Source organism: Pezoporus occidentalis, unplaced genomic scaffold (genome assembly GCF_034315485.1).
Source record: "Pezoporus occidentalis ecotype Australia unplaced genomic scaffold, CSIRO_AGI_Poc_V1 ctg31, whole genome shotgun sequence".
Taxonomy (NCBI): Eukaryota; Metazoa; Chordata; class Aves; order Psittaciformes; family Psittacidae; genus Pezoporus; species Pezoporus occidentalis.
The window spans coordinates 3,312,390-3,325,593 of NW_026915052.1; the positions used below are offsets into that span (position 1 = coordinate 3,312,390).

A 13,204-nucleotide genomic window follows, 5' to 3' on the forward strand; every position below is an offset into this window, starting at 1 on the left:
ACTGGATTGTCACTTTAGCATGAGAGGGTAATGGTGAGGGAGGTACTGAGTGGGAGTTCTCCCTGCCTCATAGACCTGACTGAGTCTCAGGCTCTACTGTGGGTATATCAGGGATGGATAGATAAGAAAAAGATCACAGTGTGGAGCATCTATACATTTTTATATGGGACAGACAACATGAAATGACAGTTAATCTTAGAACTGAAATGTAACTTCTGACAAATTTGCGGTTTGTGCACTCTTGCAGTGTTGGGGAAGTAAATGTCAGTTATTCTCATATAGTGGCCATCTGTGAAGCATAAATAAATTGATAGTTGGAGTTCTGATACAGATCTAAATTTATCTGATTTTTAGGTTTTATTTTGTTGGTGATGAAGACTTGCTTGAAATCATTGGAAACAGCAAAAATGTTGCTAAGCTGCAGAAACACTTCAAGAAGATGTTTGCTGGTGTTTCTAGCATTATTCTCAATGAAGACAATTCTGTGGTTCTTGGGATATCCTCACGTGAAGGAGAGGAGGTATGGCTGCAGTGTTTCTTTTTAAATAAGATTCTGAAAATAAGTGAACATGGGCTGACTTAAACCTAATTCTTTCAGGTGCTGTTCAAAACACCTGTCTCTATAACAGAACATCCCAAGATCAATGAGTGGCTCACTCTTGTTGAAAAAGAAATGAGAGTGACCCTTGCTAAATTGCTTGCAGAATCTGTTACTGAAGTGGAAATCTTTGGGAAAGCAACTTCAATTGATCCAGCAGTCTACATCTCTTGGATTGACAAGTACCAGGTATCAATATGGAACACTTAAGCATACTGCAGCTTGGTTACTTCAGTGAGGAAGACTGTCTGATGTGGATTTTTGTTACACAGGCTCAGCTCGTTGTCCTGTCAGCCCAGATTGCGTGGTCTGAGAATGTTGAGTCAGCCCTCAATACAGGTGGAGCTGGAGGCAACAGTCCCCTCCAGTCTGTGTTAGCTAATGTTGAGGTCACACTCAATGTCCTGGCAGACTCTGTGCTGATGGAGCAGCCACCTCTTCGCAGAAGGAAACTGGAGCACTTGGTAAGTAAAAATTTACGTTCCTCTTCTGGGTTTTTAAGTGAGGATTTTTTAAAGTTTAATGAAAAGATTGTTTAGTCTTAAGATTTATTTTCCCTCTAGGAGAAAGTTTTGTGCGATTTAAGCAGCTACGTCAAGCCCTGATGTTGTAGGTGGTGGTAGTTTTTTATTATAGTCATCTTAATGTATGATGGCGTATTACAGACCAGGATCGCTGAATTGATTTTTCAGACTAGCTTTCAGGTATGAAAGTTACTGATTTCTTTATTCAAACATGAAATACTTCATAAAGCCATTTATTATTGTAATTATTATATGCTTTGCTTTATGGGTAAAAATTGGGGGGGGGGGGGAAGAATTTAAAATCATCCTGGATTTAGGAGTACTTGTCTTTGTAGTTTCTAGCAAGGAAAATACGTAGTTCACAGTAGTGTGGTGGGTTAACAGAATGACTGTACCAGAGTGCTTTGCTGAAAGCTATGGAAGTCCTTAACAAGAGCAGTCAACAATGTTAGTTCCGTTTTTGTAGCAACAGATTTTAAGGCAGAGACTGTTGGTAGGTCATGATTTCTAAGTGATGACAATTTACTGTGGTAATCCAAGAAGCTGTAGGATTCCTGGCTTTGTTAGCAATGGATTGTATTGCAGTGGTCTAAGGAGTTACTTCATTCTCCAGATCACAGAGTTGGTGCACCAGAGAGATGTTACAAGATCACTGATCAAAAGCAAGGTTGACAACTCCAAATCCTTTGAGTGGCTCAGCCAAATGCGGTTCTACTTTGACCCAAAGCAGACAGACGTGTTGCAGCAGCTCTCCATTCAGATGGCAAATGCCAAATTCAACTATGGTTTTGAGTACCTTGGTGTTCAGGATAAGCTAGTACAGACTCCGCTTACTGACCGCTGTTATCTGACGATGACTCAAGCTCTGGAGGCAAGACTTGGAGGATCACCATTTGGTAAGTTTGTATTGAAGTACAATAAAAATTTGAGACAGGTATATAAACTTGTTATCTCTAATATATAGCTTTAATGTAAGCATGTAGCACACTTAGAACTAAATTTCTGAAGAACAGAACAGTCTTTTGGGAGAAGTTGTAACAGGTCTAGGTTTCACTGAACCCTCTTGGCAGGGACCATCAGAATCAGCATGCAGGTAGTGAGTACCTCAGATGATTAAATATTAAGACATGTCTGTCCTGCTTCAAAAATAGGTCCTGCTGGTACTGGTAAAACAGAATCTGTTAAGGCTCTTGGACATCAGCTTGGCCGCTTTGTGTTGGTTTTCAACTGTGATGAAACATTTGACTTCCAGGTAAAGCTGTTTGATACTAAAAAAAAATGTAATCTTTGCTAATAAGCTGAAAGAGTCTCTTCAAAACTCTGAAACAGCCAACAGTGTTTATTTTCAGGATGATAATATTTAAGTCTTAACTGAGCTGGAATCTGTGGATCATGCAGATGCTCTGTATCAAAAAATGCCTAAAGCAGAAGCAGAGAAAAACATTGGATGGGGGAAGGTTCTGGTTTTTCTTTTAGTTCAGTAGCAGCACATGGAGGGGAAAAAAGAGGAAGTACAGGGTGGTGGCACAAGAGTAGCTTTAGGAAAGTAACTTAAACTGTTTGGTTTGCATAGATAGTACTGGTTTAATGGAGAACAAATGAGACTTTGAGATTGCTAAAATAGCTGTACTGTTACCAAATTATCCTTTGCAACATAACTCTGGAGTGTACCTCAGCATGTGAGGTATTCTTCAAAACTAAGAAAATATAGATATTTCAAAAATAATGACATCTTTCAGCTGAGAACCTCATGCAATGCCTCTGTAAATTATAACACAGCAAATGTCTCAAAATAAAAACCTTGGTTGGGTGTGTATATATAGAAGACAATATAAAACATTGTCAAGGAATCACAGTAGTCTGCCAGGTTGCCCATCTATTTGGGTTTCTTTCTGAACAGTTGTATTTTGATCAGACCAGGGGTCCATTTAGTCAACATTTAGCCTGTAGTGGTGACTGTGAGAAGATACTTAGGGAGCAGTAACATCACAGATAGTGTGTGTTACTCCTTCCTTGCCCCCAGTACCCTCCTACCTCTGACAGTTTAGAGAACAGGAGGTCCCAAACTGAAATGGGTTACTCTATTCATGCTTCAGTGAACCTTTCACCAGGTACTCGTTTCTGCCCTTAAATCCATACCTTTTGAAATGTTTTGTAGTTCTAGTATCCTCCTTGCAATAAAGGACTGGAACTAATCAGCAAACAAAACATTATGCAGTGGATTTATATTGACTGTTTTGTGAATACACTGCAATACAGTATGTACTAATAGAAAGCTGCGATCATTTTCTGTGACTCTATGAAGCCGTGAACATCTGAAAGTCAGTTAGACCCATTTAATAGCTCTCGCAGCACTACAGAGATGGCAACCTACACAGAAATACAGCTCCTTCCTACCATAGATGCATTGTATAACGTGCTCTTCTCTGCTGACTTTGCGTGTTCATAAGCAAGAATGATCATGCAACTTCAGTGACTTTTGCCCTCTATGTGCAGGCAATGGGACGCATCTTTGTGGGACTTTGCCAAGTAGGTGCATGGGGCTGCTTTGATGAATTCAACAGACTGGAGGAGCGTATGCTCTCTGCTGTTTCCCAGCAAGTTCAGTGCATCCAGGAAGCTTTGCGAGAACATTCCAACCCCAACTATGACAAGAGTACGTAATTGTTCATTTGTAATAGTGTTATATAGCACCTCTAACGTCCTTCATGGTGTTTTGTTGCCTAGTTACATTTCTGCCAAGTACAAAGGCACTTTCAACCAAAACTTAAAAATTTGAAGTCAGCTGTCAGCTGGTAGAAATCTGTATTTCAGTTGCAGTACTAGTGGACCTACTGTCCATTACTGTAGGAAAATGAAACAGAATAAAGTATGATTTCTGTTTTCAGGGCGACTGATTGCCGACTCAGGTGTAACTAAATGCGCTCTGTTTTCAGCTGCAACACCAATTACTTGCGAGCTGCTGAACAAACAAGTCAAAGTGAGCCCTGACATGGCTATCTTCATCACCATGAATCCTGGATATGCTGGCAGATCAAATCTGCCTGACAATTTGAAGAAGTTGTTCCGTAGCTTGGCAATGACAAAACCAGACCGCCAGTTGATTGCCCAGGTCATGTTGTACTCCCAGGGTTTCCGTACAGCTGAAGTGCTTGCCAACAAGATAGTACCATTCTTCAAGTAAGTAACAAGTTTGGCTCCAGTCAGTAAAAGTAGAATTATTGTTCAAAGCTATAATATTCTTTGTATCTCACTAAGCACATTGTGCAGCAATGTCATTTCAAGAAAATAGTGATGTTTACTGAGTCTTGTGTTTGTCTCTATTCAGAATCAAACCATATTTTGTCTCTTTTGCTTCTTAGGCTTTGTGATGAACAGCTGTCTTCCCAAAGTCACTATGACTTTGGCTTGAGAGCATTGAAGAGTGTGCTGGTTAGTGCAGGTAATGTGAAAAGAGAGAGGATTCAGAGGATAAAGCGGGAGAAAGAAGAGCGTGGTGAAGTTGTTGATGAAGGAGAAATTGCTGAGAACTTACCAGAACAAGAGGTAATGTGTGTATTAAAGTACTGGATGCACACTAAACAAAGAAGTAACTTCACAGTGTTTACTGTTTAGTGTTAAGCCGTGCAAGTGGAGTAATGCTAGTTACAGAAAGTGGTAATTTGGTAACTTAGAAGCACCTAGTTAAACGTGTCTTAGGAGTCCTTGAATCATAAATTGTTCATTATACTTACTGCTGCTCAGTTCCTCAGCAGTTAACACCAAAAGCATAGTGAAGGGAGAGGCGTGATAAACTACAGTTGTATAAACTGAACGTCAATAGGAATTCATTGTGTAGTTTCAAAGTTCAAACCCCATTAATGGCTGTTTTTACTAAGACCACTTTGGTCTAGTGCTTCATCAATGAAGCATGTAGTTGAAGTATTCCTTGTCAAACACATTAGGTAGAGCAAACTTAACAAAAATCTTAACCTAAACATGACTTTCTCTGCAGATCCTGATCCAAAGTGTATGTGAAACTATGGTACCAAAACTGGTTGCAGAAGACATTCCATTGCTGTTCAGTCTCCTTTCTGATGTGTTCCCTGGCGTACAGTATCATCGTGGGGAGATGACAGCCTTGCGAGAGGAGCTTAAGAAAGTGTGCCAGGAAATGTACCTTACCTATGGTGATGGAGAAGAAGTTGGTGGCATGTGGGTTGAAAAGGTAAAACATGAAACTGAAAATGTGGAATTGAAAGTTCATGTATAAGACTAAACTTCCTGTTTTATTATGAAAAGTTGGAAAGGTTTTTCCTTTCTCTTGTCTGAAGTGAGCAACACATGGAAGCTCAGATTGATTACTGAAGTTAAGACTTAATTGCTGCATCATTTCTTGTGTCACAGGTTCTTCAGCTGTATCAGATTACACAGATAAATCATGGATTGATGATGGTTGGTCCCTCCGGAAGTGGAAAGAGCATGGCTTGGAGAGTACTTCTGAAAGCCCTTGAACGGCTGGAGGGTGTGGAAGGTGTTGCTCATATTATAGATCCAAAAGCAATCAGCAAAGATCACCTGTATGGTACTTTGGATCCGAACACCAGAGAATGGACAGATGGCTTGTTTACACATGTCCTGAGAAAGTGAGTCTTTAATAGCACAAATGAAAAATGGCTAATACATTTGTGCCATGAATAAGCTGGCCTTATTCTTTGTTCCCTACTGCAATAACTATTTCCTTTAATGTAGAATCATAGACAATGTGAGAGGTGAACTACAAAAACGTCAGTGGATCATCTTTGACGGTGATGTAGACCCTGAATGGGTTGAGAACTTGAACTCTGTTTTGGATGACAACAAGCTACTGACTCTGCCAAATGGAGAACGTCTCAGCCTTCCACCAAATGTAATGTTACTTTTTTTACCTGATGCTTATGTGCTGTCCTATAAACTTGTTGCTTCTACCTTAATCCGTAGTGCTGTCCCTCTTTCTCATTACAAGCCAGAGTAGTACTGAACTCGGGTAGTAGTTTGCCAGAGTTAGGATCTTTTGTGGAAACAAACATTTCACATTATAATCACTCTGATCTTGTAAGAAAAATTCTGTAGGTTATATAAAAGACTAGTGTAACCATCAATGATGAACTTACTCTAGGATATTTTAATGCTGCTGTTGATTATTCAGAGGCTAAACACAAATCAACTTATTATAAAAGGTCTCTGGGTGGAGGGAGAGGGGTTTAGGTTTGTTTTGCTTTTTTGGTTGTTTAGTTTTACTTCAAACTGTTGTTCTGAATCTCTGCTCTTCAGGTGCGTATCATGTTTGAAGTACAGGATCTGAAATACGCCACTTTGGCTACTGTGTCAAGGTGTGGCATGGTCTGGTTCAGTGAGGATGTTCTCAGTACAGACATGATATTCAATAACTTCCTGGCCAGACTAAGAAGCATTCCTCTGGATGAAGGTGAGGAGGAAGCTCAGCGAAGGCGAAAAGGCAAAGAAGATGAAGGAGAAGAAGCAGCATCCCCAATGTTGCAGGTATAAATTAGATTACATTTTGGGATAAGGTAGTAAGAATGCTTGTACTACAAGTAGTAGTACGGTGTACTTAGAATTTATGACAGCCTGTCACAGAAGAGCTGACATCCTCTCTAACATACTTCTTTTCTTTTTAAAGAATATTAAAATACGAAGTATTTCAAAAGTATTTCCTGCTGCCTAGTAATCAAATGAGAGGCAAGTGTTTTGAGCAGTGTTTGTCTCTCCCAACAGATTCAGAGAGATGCTGCAACAATAATGCAGCCATATTTCACATCTAATGGCCTGGTAACTAAAGCACTTGAACATGCTTTCAAATTGGAGCATATTATGGATCTTACCCGCTTGCGCTGTCTTGGTTCTCTGTTCTCCATGTTGCATCAAGCTTGCCGCAACGTAGCCCAGTACAATGCCAATCATCCAGACTTTCCAATGCAGATAGATCAACTAGAGCGCTACATCCAGGTAAATATAATATGCTGCTAAGTGGCTGCTGTGTTTGATGTGTTACTGTGGCAGTTGGATTTTATTGATTATTCCTTAGGGTTTGTTCCATTGCTGTTAAACCAATAGCTGCTTTTACTGCTTCTTTACAGAGGTACCTGGTCTATGCAATACTGTGGTCTCTTTCTGGAGACAGTCGTTTGAAAATGAGAACAGAACTGGGAGAATACATTAGGAGAATCACCACTGTGCCACTGCCTACTGCACCCAACATACCTATAATTGACTATGAGGTAAACCTTTCTTAGGATAAAAGTGTTGCTCTTTTGTATTCTTGGGAGCTTGCTTCAGATTTTGGTGATGAAACTGGAAAACAAAACACTATGCTATCTTAAATTTTAGTCTCAGTTCAGCTATCAAGCTGCCTGTTTAAATAAACACATTAAATTTGATGCCACAAACTATTCTGTGGTTTAAAAAAAACCATAAGATTGAGCTATATTCCTGTTGTAAATTGTCTGATCATGTTTTTGTGCCGCTAGGTGTCCATTACAGGTGAATGGGTGCCATGGCAATCGAAGGTTCCACAAATTGAAGTTGAAACACACAAAGTTGCAGCTCCTGATGTTGTAGTACCAACCCTAGATACAGTTCGTCATGAAGCATTGCTGTATACTTGGCTGGCAGAACACAAACCTCTGGTCCTGTGTGGCCCACCGGGTTCTGGAAAGACCATGACCCTCTTCAGTGCTCTGAGAGCTCTGCCTGACATGGAGGTATGAGTGTGTATGAATACATGTGAATTACAGATTAGTAGCAAGTCTCTAATCTCCTTAAAGATTAAAGCAGTCTTGATTTAGCAGGAAAACAATTTTCTAACCAGAATTCAGTGATACCTCCACCTCAGTCAGTCACTTGTATACGTAGCAAAAACCAAAAATTTTGTTGAGCAGAATCTAAATTTACGTCTCAAAGTCCTTAATCTAAAAACTACTTCCTTTGCTACTTCAATAGTACAGGAGCGTTCCTTCATTTAGTAATTAAAAACCTGTGGTAATGTTCAAGAATAGCTCTCATCCTTCAGTGTATTTAGATAGAGTAACAGTTATATGAAGCTATAATCTATGTACAAGGTTGGGCAGGAGATGTTGCTGCATGGTAAACGGAGAACATACAGTGAGAAGCCAACAGTATACAGTCATAATACAGACTTACCTGAAATATAGATAGTATATATACTTCCACCACAGATAGCAAAGTATTCCTGTTTTCAGGCCTCTTGGTATACTCTTTTTCAAGCCTTAGTGTATTCTAACTATTTCTTTTCAATATTCTCTTTTTAAGGTGGTTGGACTCAACTTTTCTAGTGCTACAACTCCAGAACTGCTCTTGAAAACTTTTGATCACTACTGTGAGTACAGGCGTACACCTAATGGAGTGGTGTTGGCTCCTGTGCAGTTAGGAAAGTGGCTGGTGCTGTTCTGTGATGAAATCAACTTGCCAGATATGGATAAGTATGGCACGCAAAGAGTCATATCCTTCATTAGACAGGTTTGTCTTTCTTTGCAATCAACTATACTGCAAGAGTTATTTTCAAGGAAATAACAGTGTTCCACTGATCTTATTTTACTTCTTTTTTTTTCCAGATGGTGGAACATGGAGGATTCTATCGTACATCAGACCAGACGTGGGTGAAACTGGAGAGAATTCAGTTTGTTGGTGCATGTAATCCACCCACAGATCCTGGAAGAAAACCTCTCTCACATAGGTAATGTGTCTAGTAAACTCCATATAGCAACAGAATAGACGTCAAAATTGAAGCATTGACTATGTAATCTGTTCTTAATACAGTTGTTTAATGCCAGTTGTGCCAAAATTGTTCCTTACTTGTGAACTGCTAGTTGGTTCATTATGACAGCCAGCCAGTGGACTCACTTCTACATTCCTTGAATGATCTGTCTGAAGTGCTGTGGATACTTCAGAATGCTTTGTGGTCTGAGTCACCAAGGAGCAATCAAACCAACTTCTTTTACTAATAATAATTTTGAATCAAGATGTTAATTTAGTTTTGGCAAAACATAATGAAAGTAATACAAGCTGTAATTTGACTTTCTGGACTATGTAATCTGCTAATCCTCAGATTTTTACGACATGTTCCTGTGGTTTATGTGGACTACCCTGGACCAGCTTCACTCACTCAGATATATGGAACATTTAATCGTGCAATGCTAAGGCTGATCCCATCACTTCGCACATATGCAGAACCTCTTACTGCTGCTATGGTGGAATTCTACACAATGTCTCAGGTAAATTGTTAAATACAACCCCAATCCTTTTAGTATTAGAAATCTTCCTTCATTTAATATGTATTGTTTGTCTTTCATATGGATAATAATTGTACAGGAACTTGACTAACAGAGTTCTCGTGAAAACTACTGGATGATGGTAACAAAATAATACCTTGCAGTGGCAAGGCCTGTAAAAAATATGATACGAATTTAAGATGAACTAACCAATGAAGTTTAAATTTTTAGGAGAGATTCACTCAAGACACACAGCCACACTACATCTATTCACCTCGTGAAATGACTCGATGGGTGAGAGGCATATTTGAAGCATTAAGACCACTGGAAACCTTACCAGTTGAAGGCCTGATCAGGATTTGGGCCCATGAAGCCTTACGTCTCTTCCAGGACAGGTAAAGTAAACATGAGATGGGAAACCAAAAAAAAAATCAATTTTCCCTACTCCTTGATAACTTTCATTAGAAGGCCAAACCGAAGTGTGCTTCGTGTTAAATAGCATTAATACAATAGAATTTCCCTTCACGCTGCACTCTAAGGAGTAGTATCTGAGCAAAGCAGAAACATACTTCAGTCATAGCACTGCCCTGTGATGTGAGTATATCTCCCCATTACAGAGGATTTGTAGTCACTGACTTGTTTCTTTATTCAGACTTGTGGAAGATGAGGAGAGACGCTGGACTGATGAGAACATTGATATGGTTGCTCTGAAACACTTCCCCAATATTGACAAAGAAAAAGCTATGAGCAGGCCTATCTTATACAGCAATTGGCTGTCAAAGGTAAGTAAAAATGAAAAAGTTTGGGAGCAACTGAGTGATGCAGCTCTTACAAGCTATCTGCATGTATATTAACAGGGTACTTGGTGTCCTTCATTTTGTTAAGCTGATCTCTGAGAAGCTGTGACTGTGATTATCTGAAGTGCTATTGTAAGATCTACCACAATACATACAAGCAGTATTAGATAGTATTTCTCAAGAACAGTAAAACACTTACAGAAAGTTGATGACAGTTACTGCTTATGGAATCTCTTGGATAAGGCAGTGATAATGCTTTGGATAATGCTGATGTCATACTCTTTATGGTGGACTGTTTGTTGCTATCTGAAGTCGTACAGCTGTGCAATCTGTAGAAATCTTCCAGGGTCAAGGCAGAAGTTCATTTAGCCTGCTGCCAATAGCAGGTGGCTAGGAAAGACTGTTTAAAATAAACTGAGGAAGTAAGGGAGGGGAGTAAGTCTGCCATGGTACTTCCCAAGTCTCTGGTGTCTGGCAGCACAGATTCAAGCTGTGATAGGTTCAGTAGATAGAGTATTCAAACCCTGTGCTGGTATCTGTGGCAGTTTAGTCTGTGGGCATGTTCCTAAGCAAATTAAATGAGTACAGCTTTTGTAAAGCATTGTTACTTAAGTAAGTATTTGAATAGTTCTGCTTTCATTTACTCATAAATTGATACCTATGTAATCTTAAATTCCATACAATTGGCTGATTCTTTCAGGATTATATTCCAGTGGATCAAGAAGAATTAAGAGACTATGTGAAGGCTAGGCTTAAGGTCTTCTATGAAGAAGAACTTGATGTACCACTTGTTCTGTTCAATGAGGTCTTGGATCATGTGTTAAGAATTGACCGGTAAGTTGGGACTTCAGCTGCTGATTGTGTAAATAGTATTTAGAGACTTTTTCTAAAACAAAAGGATCATGCTCCATTCTTACTTCCTCTGTAGTCAGGCTACTCTGAGAATGGAGCATGATCCTGTTGTTGTCCATAGACAATATACTGCTGGCTTCCAGATAGCAGGATCCTATCTGGAAAGGCGTGTCAGTTTTGGTACTAACTTGGAAATTTAGCTGTTCAAAGAAAAGCATTAGTAAGTTGATAACACTTGCCAAATGTACTTCGTTATGTTCTTTTTCAGAATCTTCCGTCAGCCACAGGGCCACTTGCTGCTTATTGGAGTCAGTGGAGCAGGAAAAACAACCCTTTCAAGATTTGTTGCCTGGATGAATGGTTTGAGTGTCTACCAAATTAAGGTTGGCATGCTAATTTAACTTTAAAAACCCTGTTAGTCAAAGCTCACACTTCTTAAATACTGACCCCTAAAAAAATGCATTAAAATCTAAAGCAAAATACTAATAACCAGTGTTAAATCTTACTAGGTTCACAGAAAATACACAGGTGAAGATTTTGATGAAGACCTTAGGACAGTATTGAGACGTTCAGGCTGCAAAAATGAAAAAATAGCTTTCATAATGGATGAATCAAATGTTTTGGATTCTGGATTCCTGGAGAGAATGAACACTCTCCTAGCCAATGGAGAGGTAAGAAGATTTTTAAGTAAATACTTAAAAGTGCCTTTTTACAATTATAAGCTACAACAGAACTATCTTTTGAATTAGGTTCCTGGTCTCTTTGAAGGAGATGAATATGCCACCCTTATGACTCAGTGTAAAGAAGGAGCACAGAAAGAAGGTTTAATGTTAGATTCACATGAAGAACTCTACAAATGGTTCACCAGCCAAGTTATTCGCAATCTCCATGTTGTGTTCACTATGAATCCATCTTCTGAGGGCCTGAAGGACAGGGCAGCTACCTCTCCTGCGCTCTTCAACAGGTAATTGCTATATATTCCAGCATGTATTACAAGTATTATTAAAACACTACTTAGGGAGAAAGTCTTCACAGATGCTTTGTATTTCAGGTGTGTATTGAACTGGTTTGGAGACTGGTCAACTGAGGCACTGTACCAAGTGGGCAAAGAGTTCACAAGCAAAATGGATCTTGAGAAACCAAATTATATTGTGCCCGATTACATGCCAGTTGTGTATGATAAGCTACCCCAACCACCAACGCACAGGGAAGCTATTGTTAATAGTTGTGTGTTCGTTCATCAGACTCTTCATCAGGTATGCTATTATTACACTGCTTAACTTCTATTGATCTTTATGCCACAGCATCATGTACCAGTTTCCTAAAAAGTACAATCTTTGGCATCCAAATAGATTTAGAAACAATGCATAATCAACAACTTTTTCTTGCCTAAAGGCTAATGCTCGTCTGGCAAAACGGGGAGGCAGAACCATGGCAATCACACCACGCCACTATTTAGATTTCATCAACCATTATGCCAACTTGTTCAATGAGAAACGAAGTGAATTGGAGGAACAGCAAATGCATTTGAATGTTGGTCTTAGAAAAATCAAGGAAACAGTTGATCAGGTACATATCTTTAAAACTTTGCCCTCTGTAAGGCTGGAGTGATTAAATAGATCTCTGTGCTTAAATGGATTTTCTCTCCCATCTTACAATCTATCTCAGGTGGAAGAACTGCGGCGTGACCTAAGAATAAAGAGTCAGGAACTGGAAGTGAAGAATGCAGCAGCCAATGACAAGTTGAAAAAGATGGTGAAAGATCAGCAGGAAGCTGAGAAGAAAAAGGTAAAAATATTTGTGTTTTTATCTGTGTATTTGTAAATATCTTTATTTACAGAACAGAGCCTGCAGAGCAAGTACTGGAAGAATTTCAACTTCTAAAAAGCAGTAATTTCCTTCTAGGTCATGAGCCAGGAGATTCAAGAACAGCTGCACAAGCAGCAGGAGGTCATTGCAGACAAGCAGATGAGTGTGAAAGAAGATCTTGACAAGGTGGAGCCTGCTGTCATTGAAGCTCAGAATGGTATGTTATCAACTGAGATCACCCTGTGGGCTTGGATCTAAAGCTGCAGTCTATGGAAATGTGTTTTGTTGTGGTCTGAGCTGGTGCTGTCTTAACAGAAGTGTAGGCTCTGTTCAATATGTAGCTGAACAGTGTTGAAA

General features: G+C 39.4%; 1 protein-coding gene across 1 annotated transcript in view; it reads left to right on the top strand.

Moving 5' to 3' along the window:
• DYNC1H1 (dynein cytoplasmic 1 heavy chain 1) overlaps window positions 1–13,204 on the top strand; it is a 48,074-nt gene that overhangs the window by 14,928 nt on the left and 19,942 nt on the right. Inside the window, exons 24-51 of the mRNA XM_062627905.1 lie at window positions 355–520; window positions 599–787; window positions 871–1,062; window positions 1,736–2,018; window positions 2,274–2,374; window positions 3,619–3,778; window positions 4,059–4,302; window positions 4,485–4,668; window positions 5,117–5,329; window positions 5,509–5,747; window positions 5,854–6,010; window positions 6,415–6,642; window positions 6,877–7,107; window positions 7,239–7,379; window positions 7,629–7,862; window positions 8,431–8,637; window positions 8,733–8,854; window positions 9,227–9,392; window positions 9,621–9,784; window positions 10,042–10,171; window positions 10,887–11,020; window positions 11,307–11,421; window positions 11,548–11,709; window positions 11,788–12,002; window positions 12,090–12,294; window positions 12,434–12,607; window positions 12,707–12,826; window positions 12,944–13,064. Of these exons, the coding sequence (XP_062483889.1) occupies window positions 355–520; window positions 599–787; window positions 871–1,062; window positions 1,736–2,018; window positions 2,274–2,374; window positions 3,619–3,778; window positions 4,059–4,302; window positions 4,485–4,668; window positions 5,117–5,329; window positions 5,509–5,747; window positions 5,854–6,010; window positions 6,415–6,642; window positions 6,877–7,107; window positions 7,239–7,379; window positions 7,629–7,862; window positions 8,431–8,637; window positions 8,733–8,854; window positions 9,227–9,392; window positions 9,621–9,784; window positions 10,042–10,171; window positions 10,887–11,020; window positions 11,307–11,421; window positions 11,548–11,709; window positions 11,788–12,002; window positions 12,090–12,294; window positions 12,434–12,607; window positions 12,707–12,826; window positions 12,944–13,064 (4,997 nt within the window). The remainder of the gene's footprint in view (window positions 1–354; window positions 521–598; window positions 788–870; window positions 1,063–1,735; window positions 2,019–2,273; window positions 2,375–3,618; window positions 3,779–4,058; window positions 4,303–4,484; window positions 4,669–5,116; window positions 5,330–5,508; window positions 5,748–5,853; window positions 6,011–6,414; window positions 6,643–6,876; window positions 7,108–7,238; window positions 7,380–7,628; window positions 7,863–8,430; window positions 8,638–8,732; window positions 8,855–9,226; window positions 9,393–9,620; window positions 9,785–10,041; window positions 10,172–10,886; window positions 11,021–11,306; window positions 11,422–11,547; window positions 11,710–11,787; window positions 12,003–12,089; window positions 12,295–12,433; window positions 12,608–12,706; window positions 12,827–12,943; window positions 13,065–13,204) is intronic.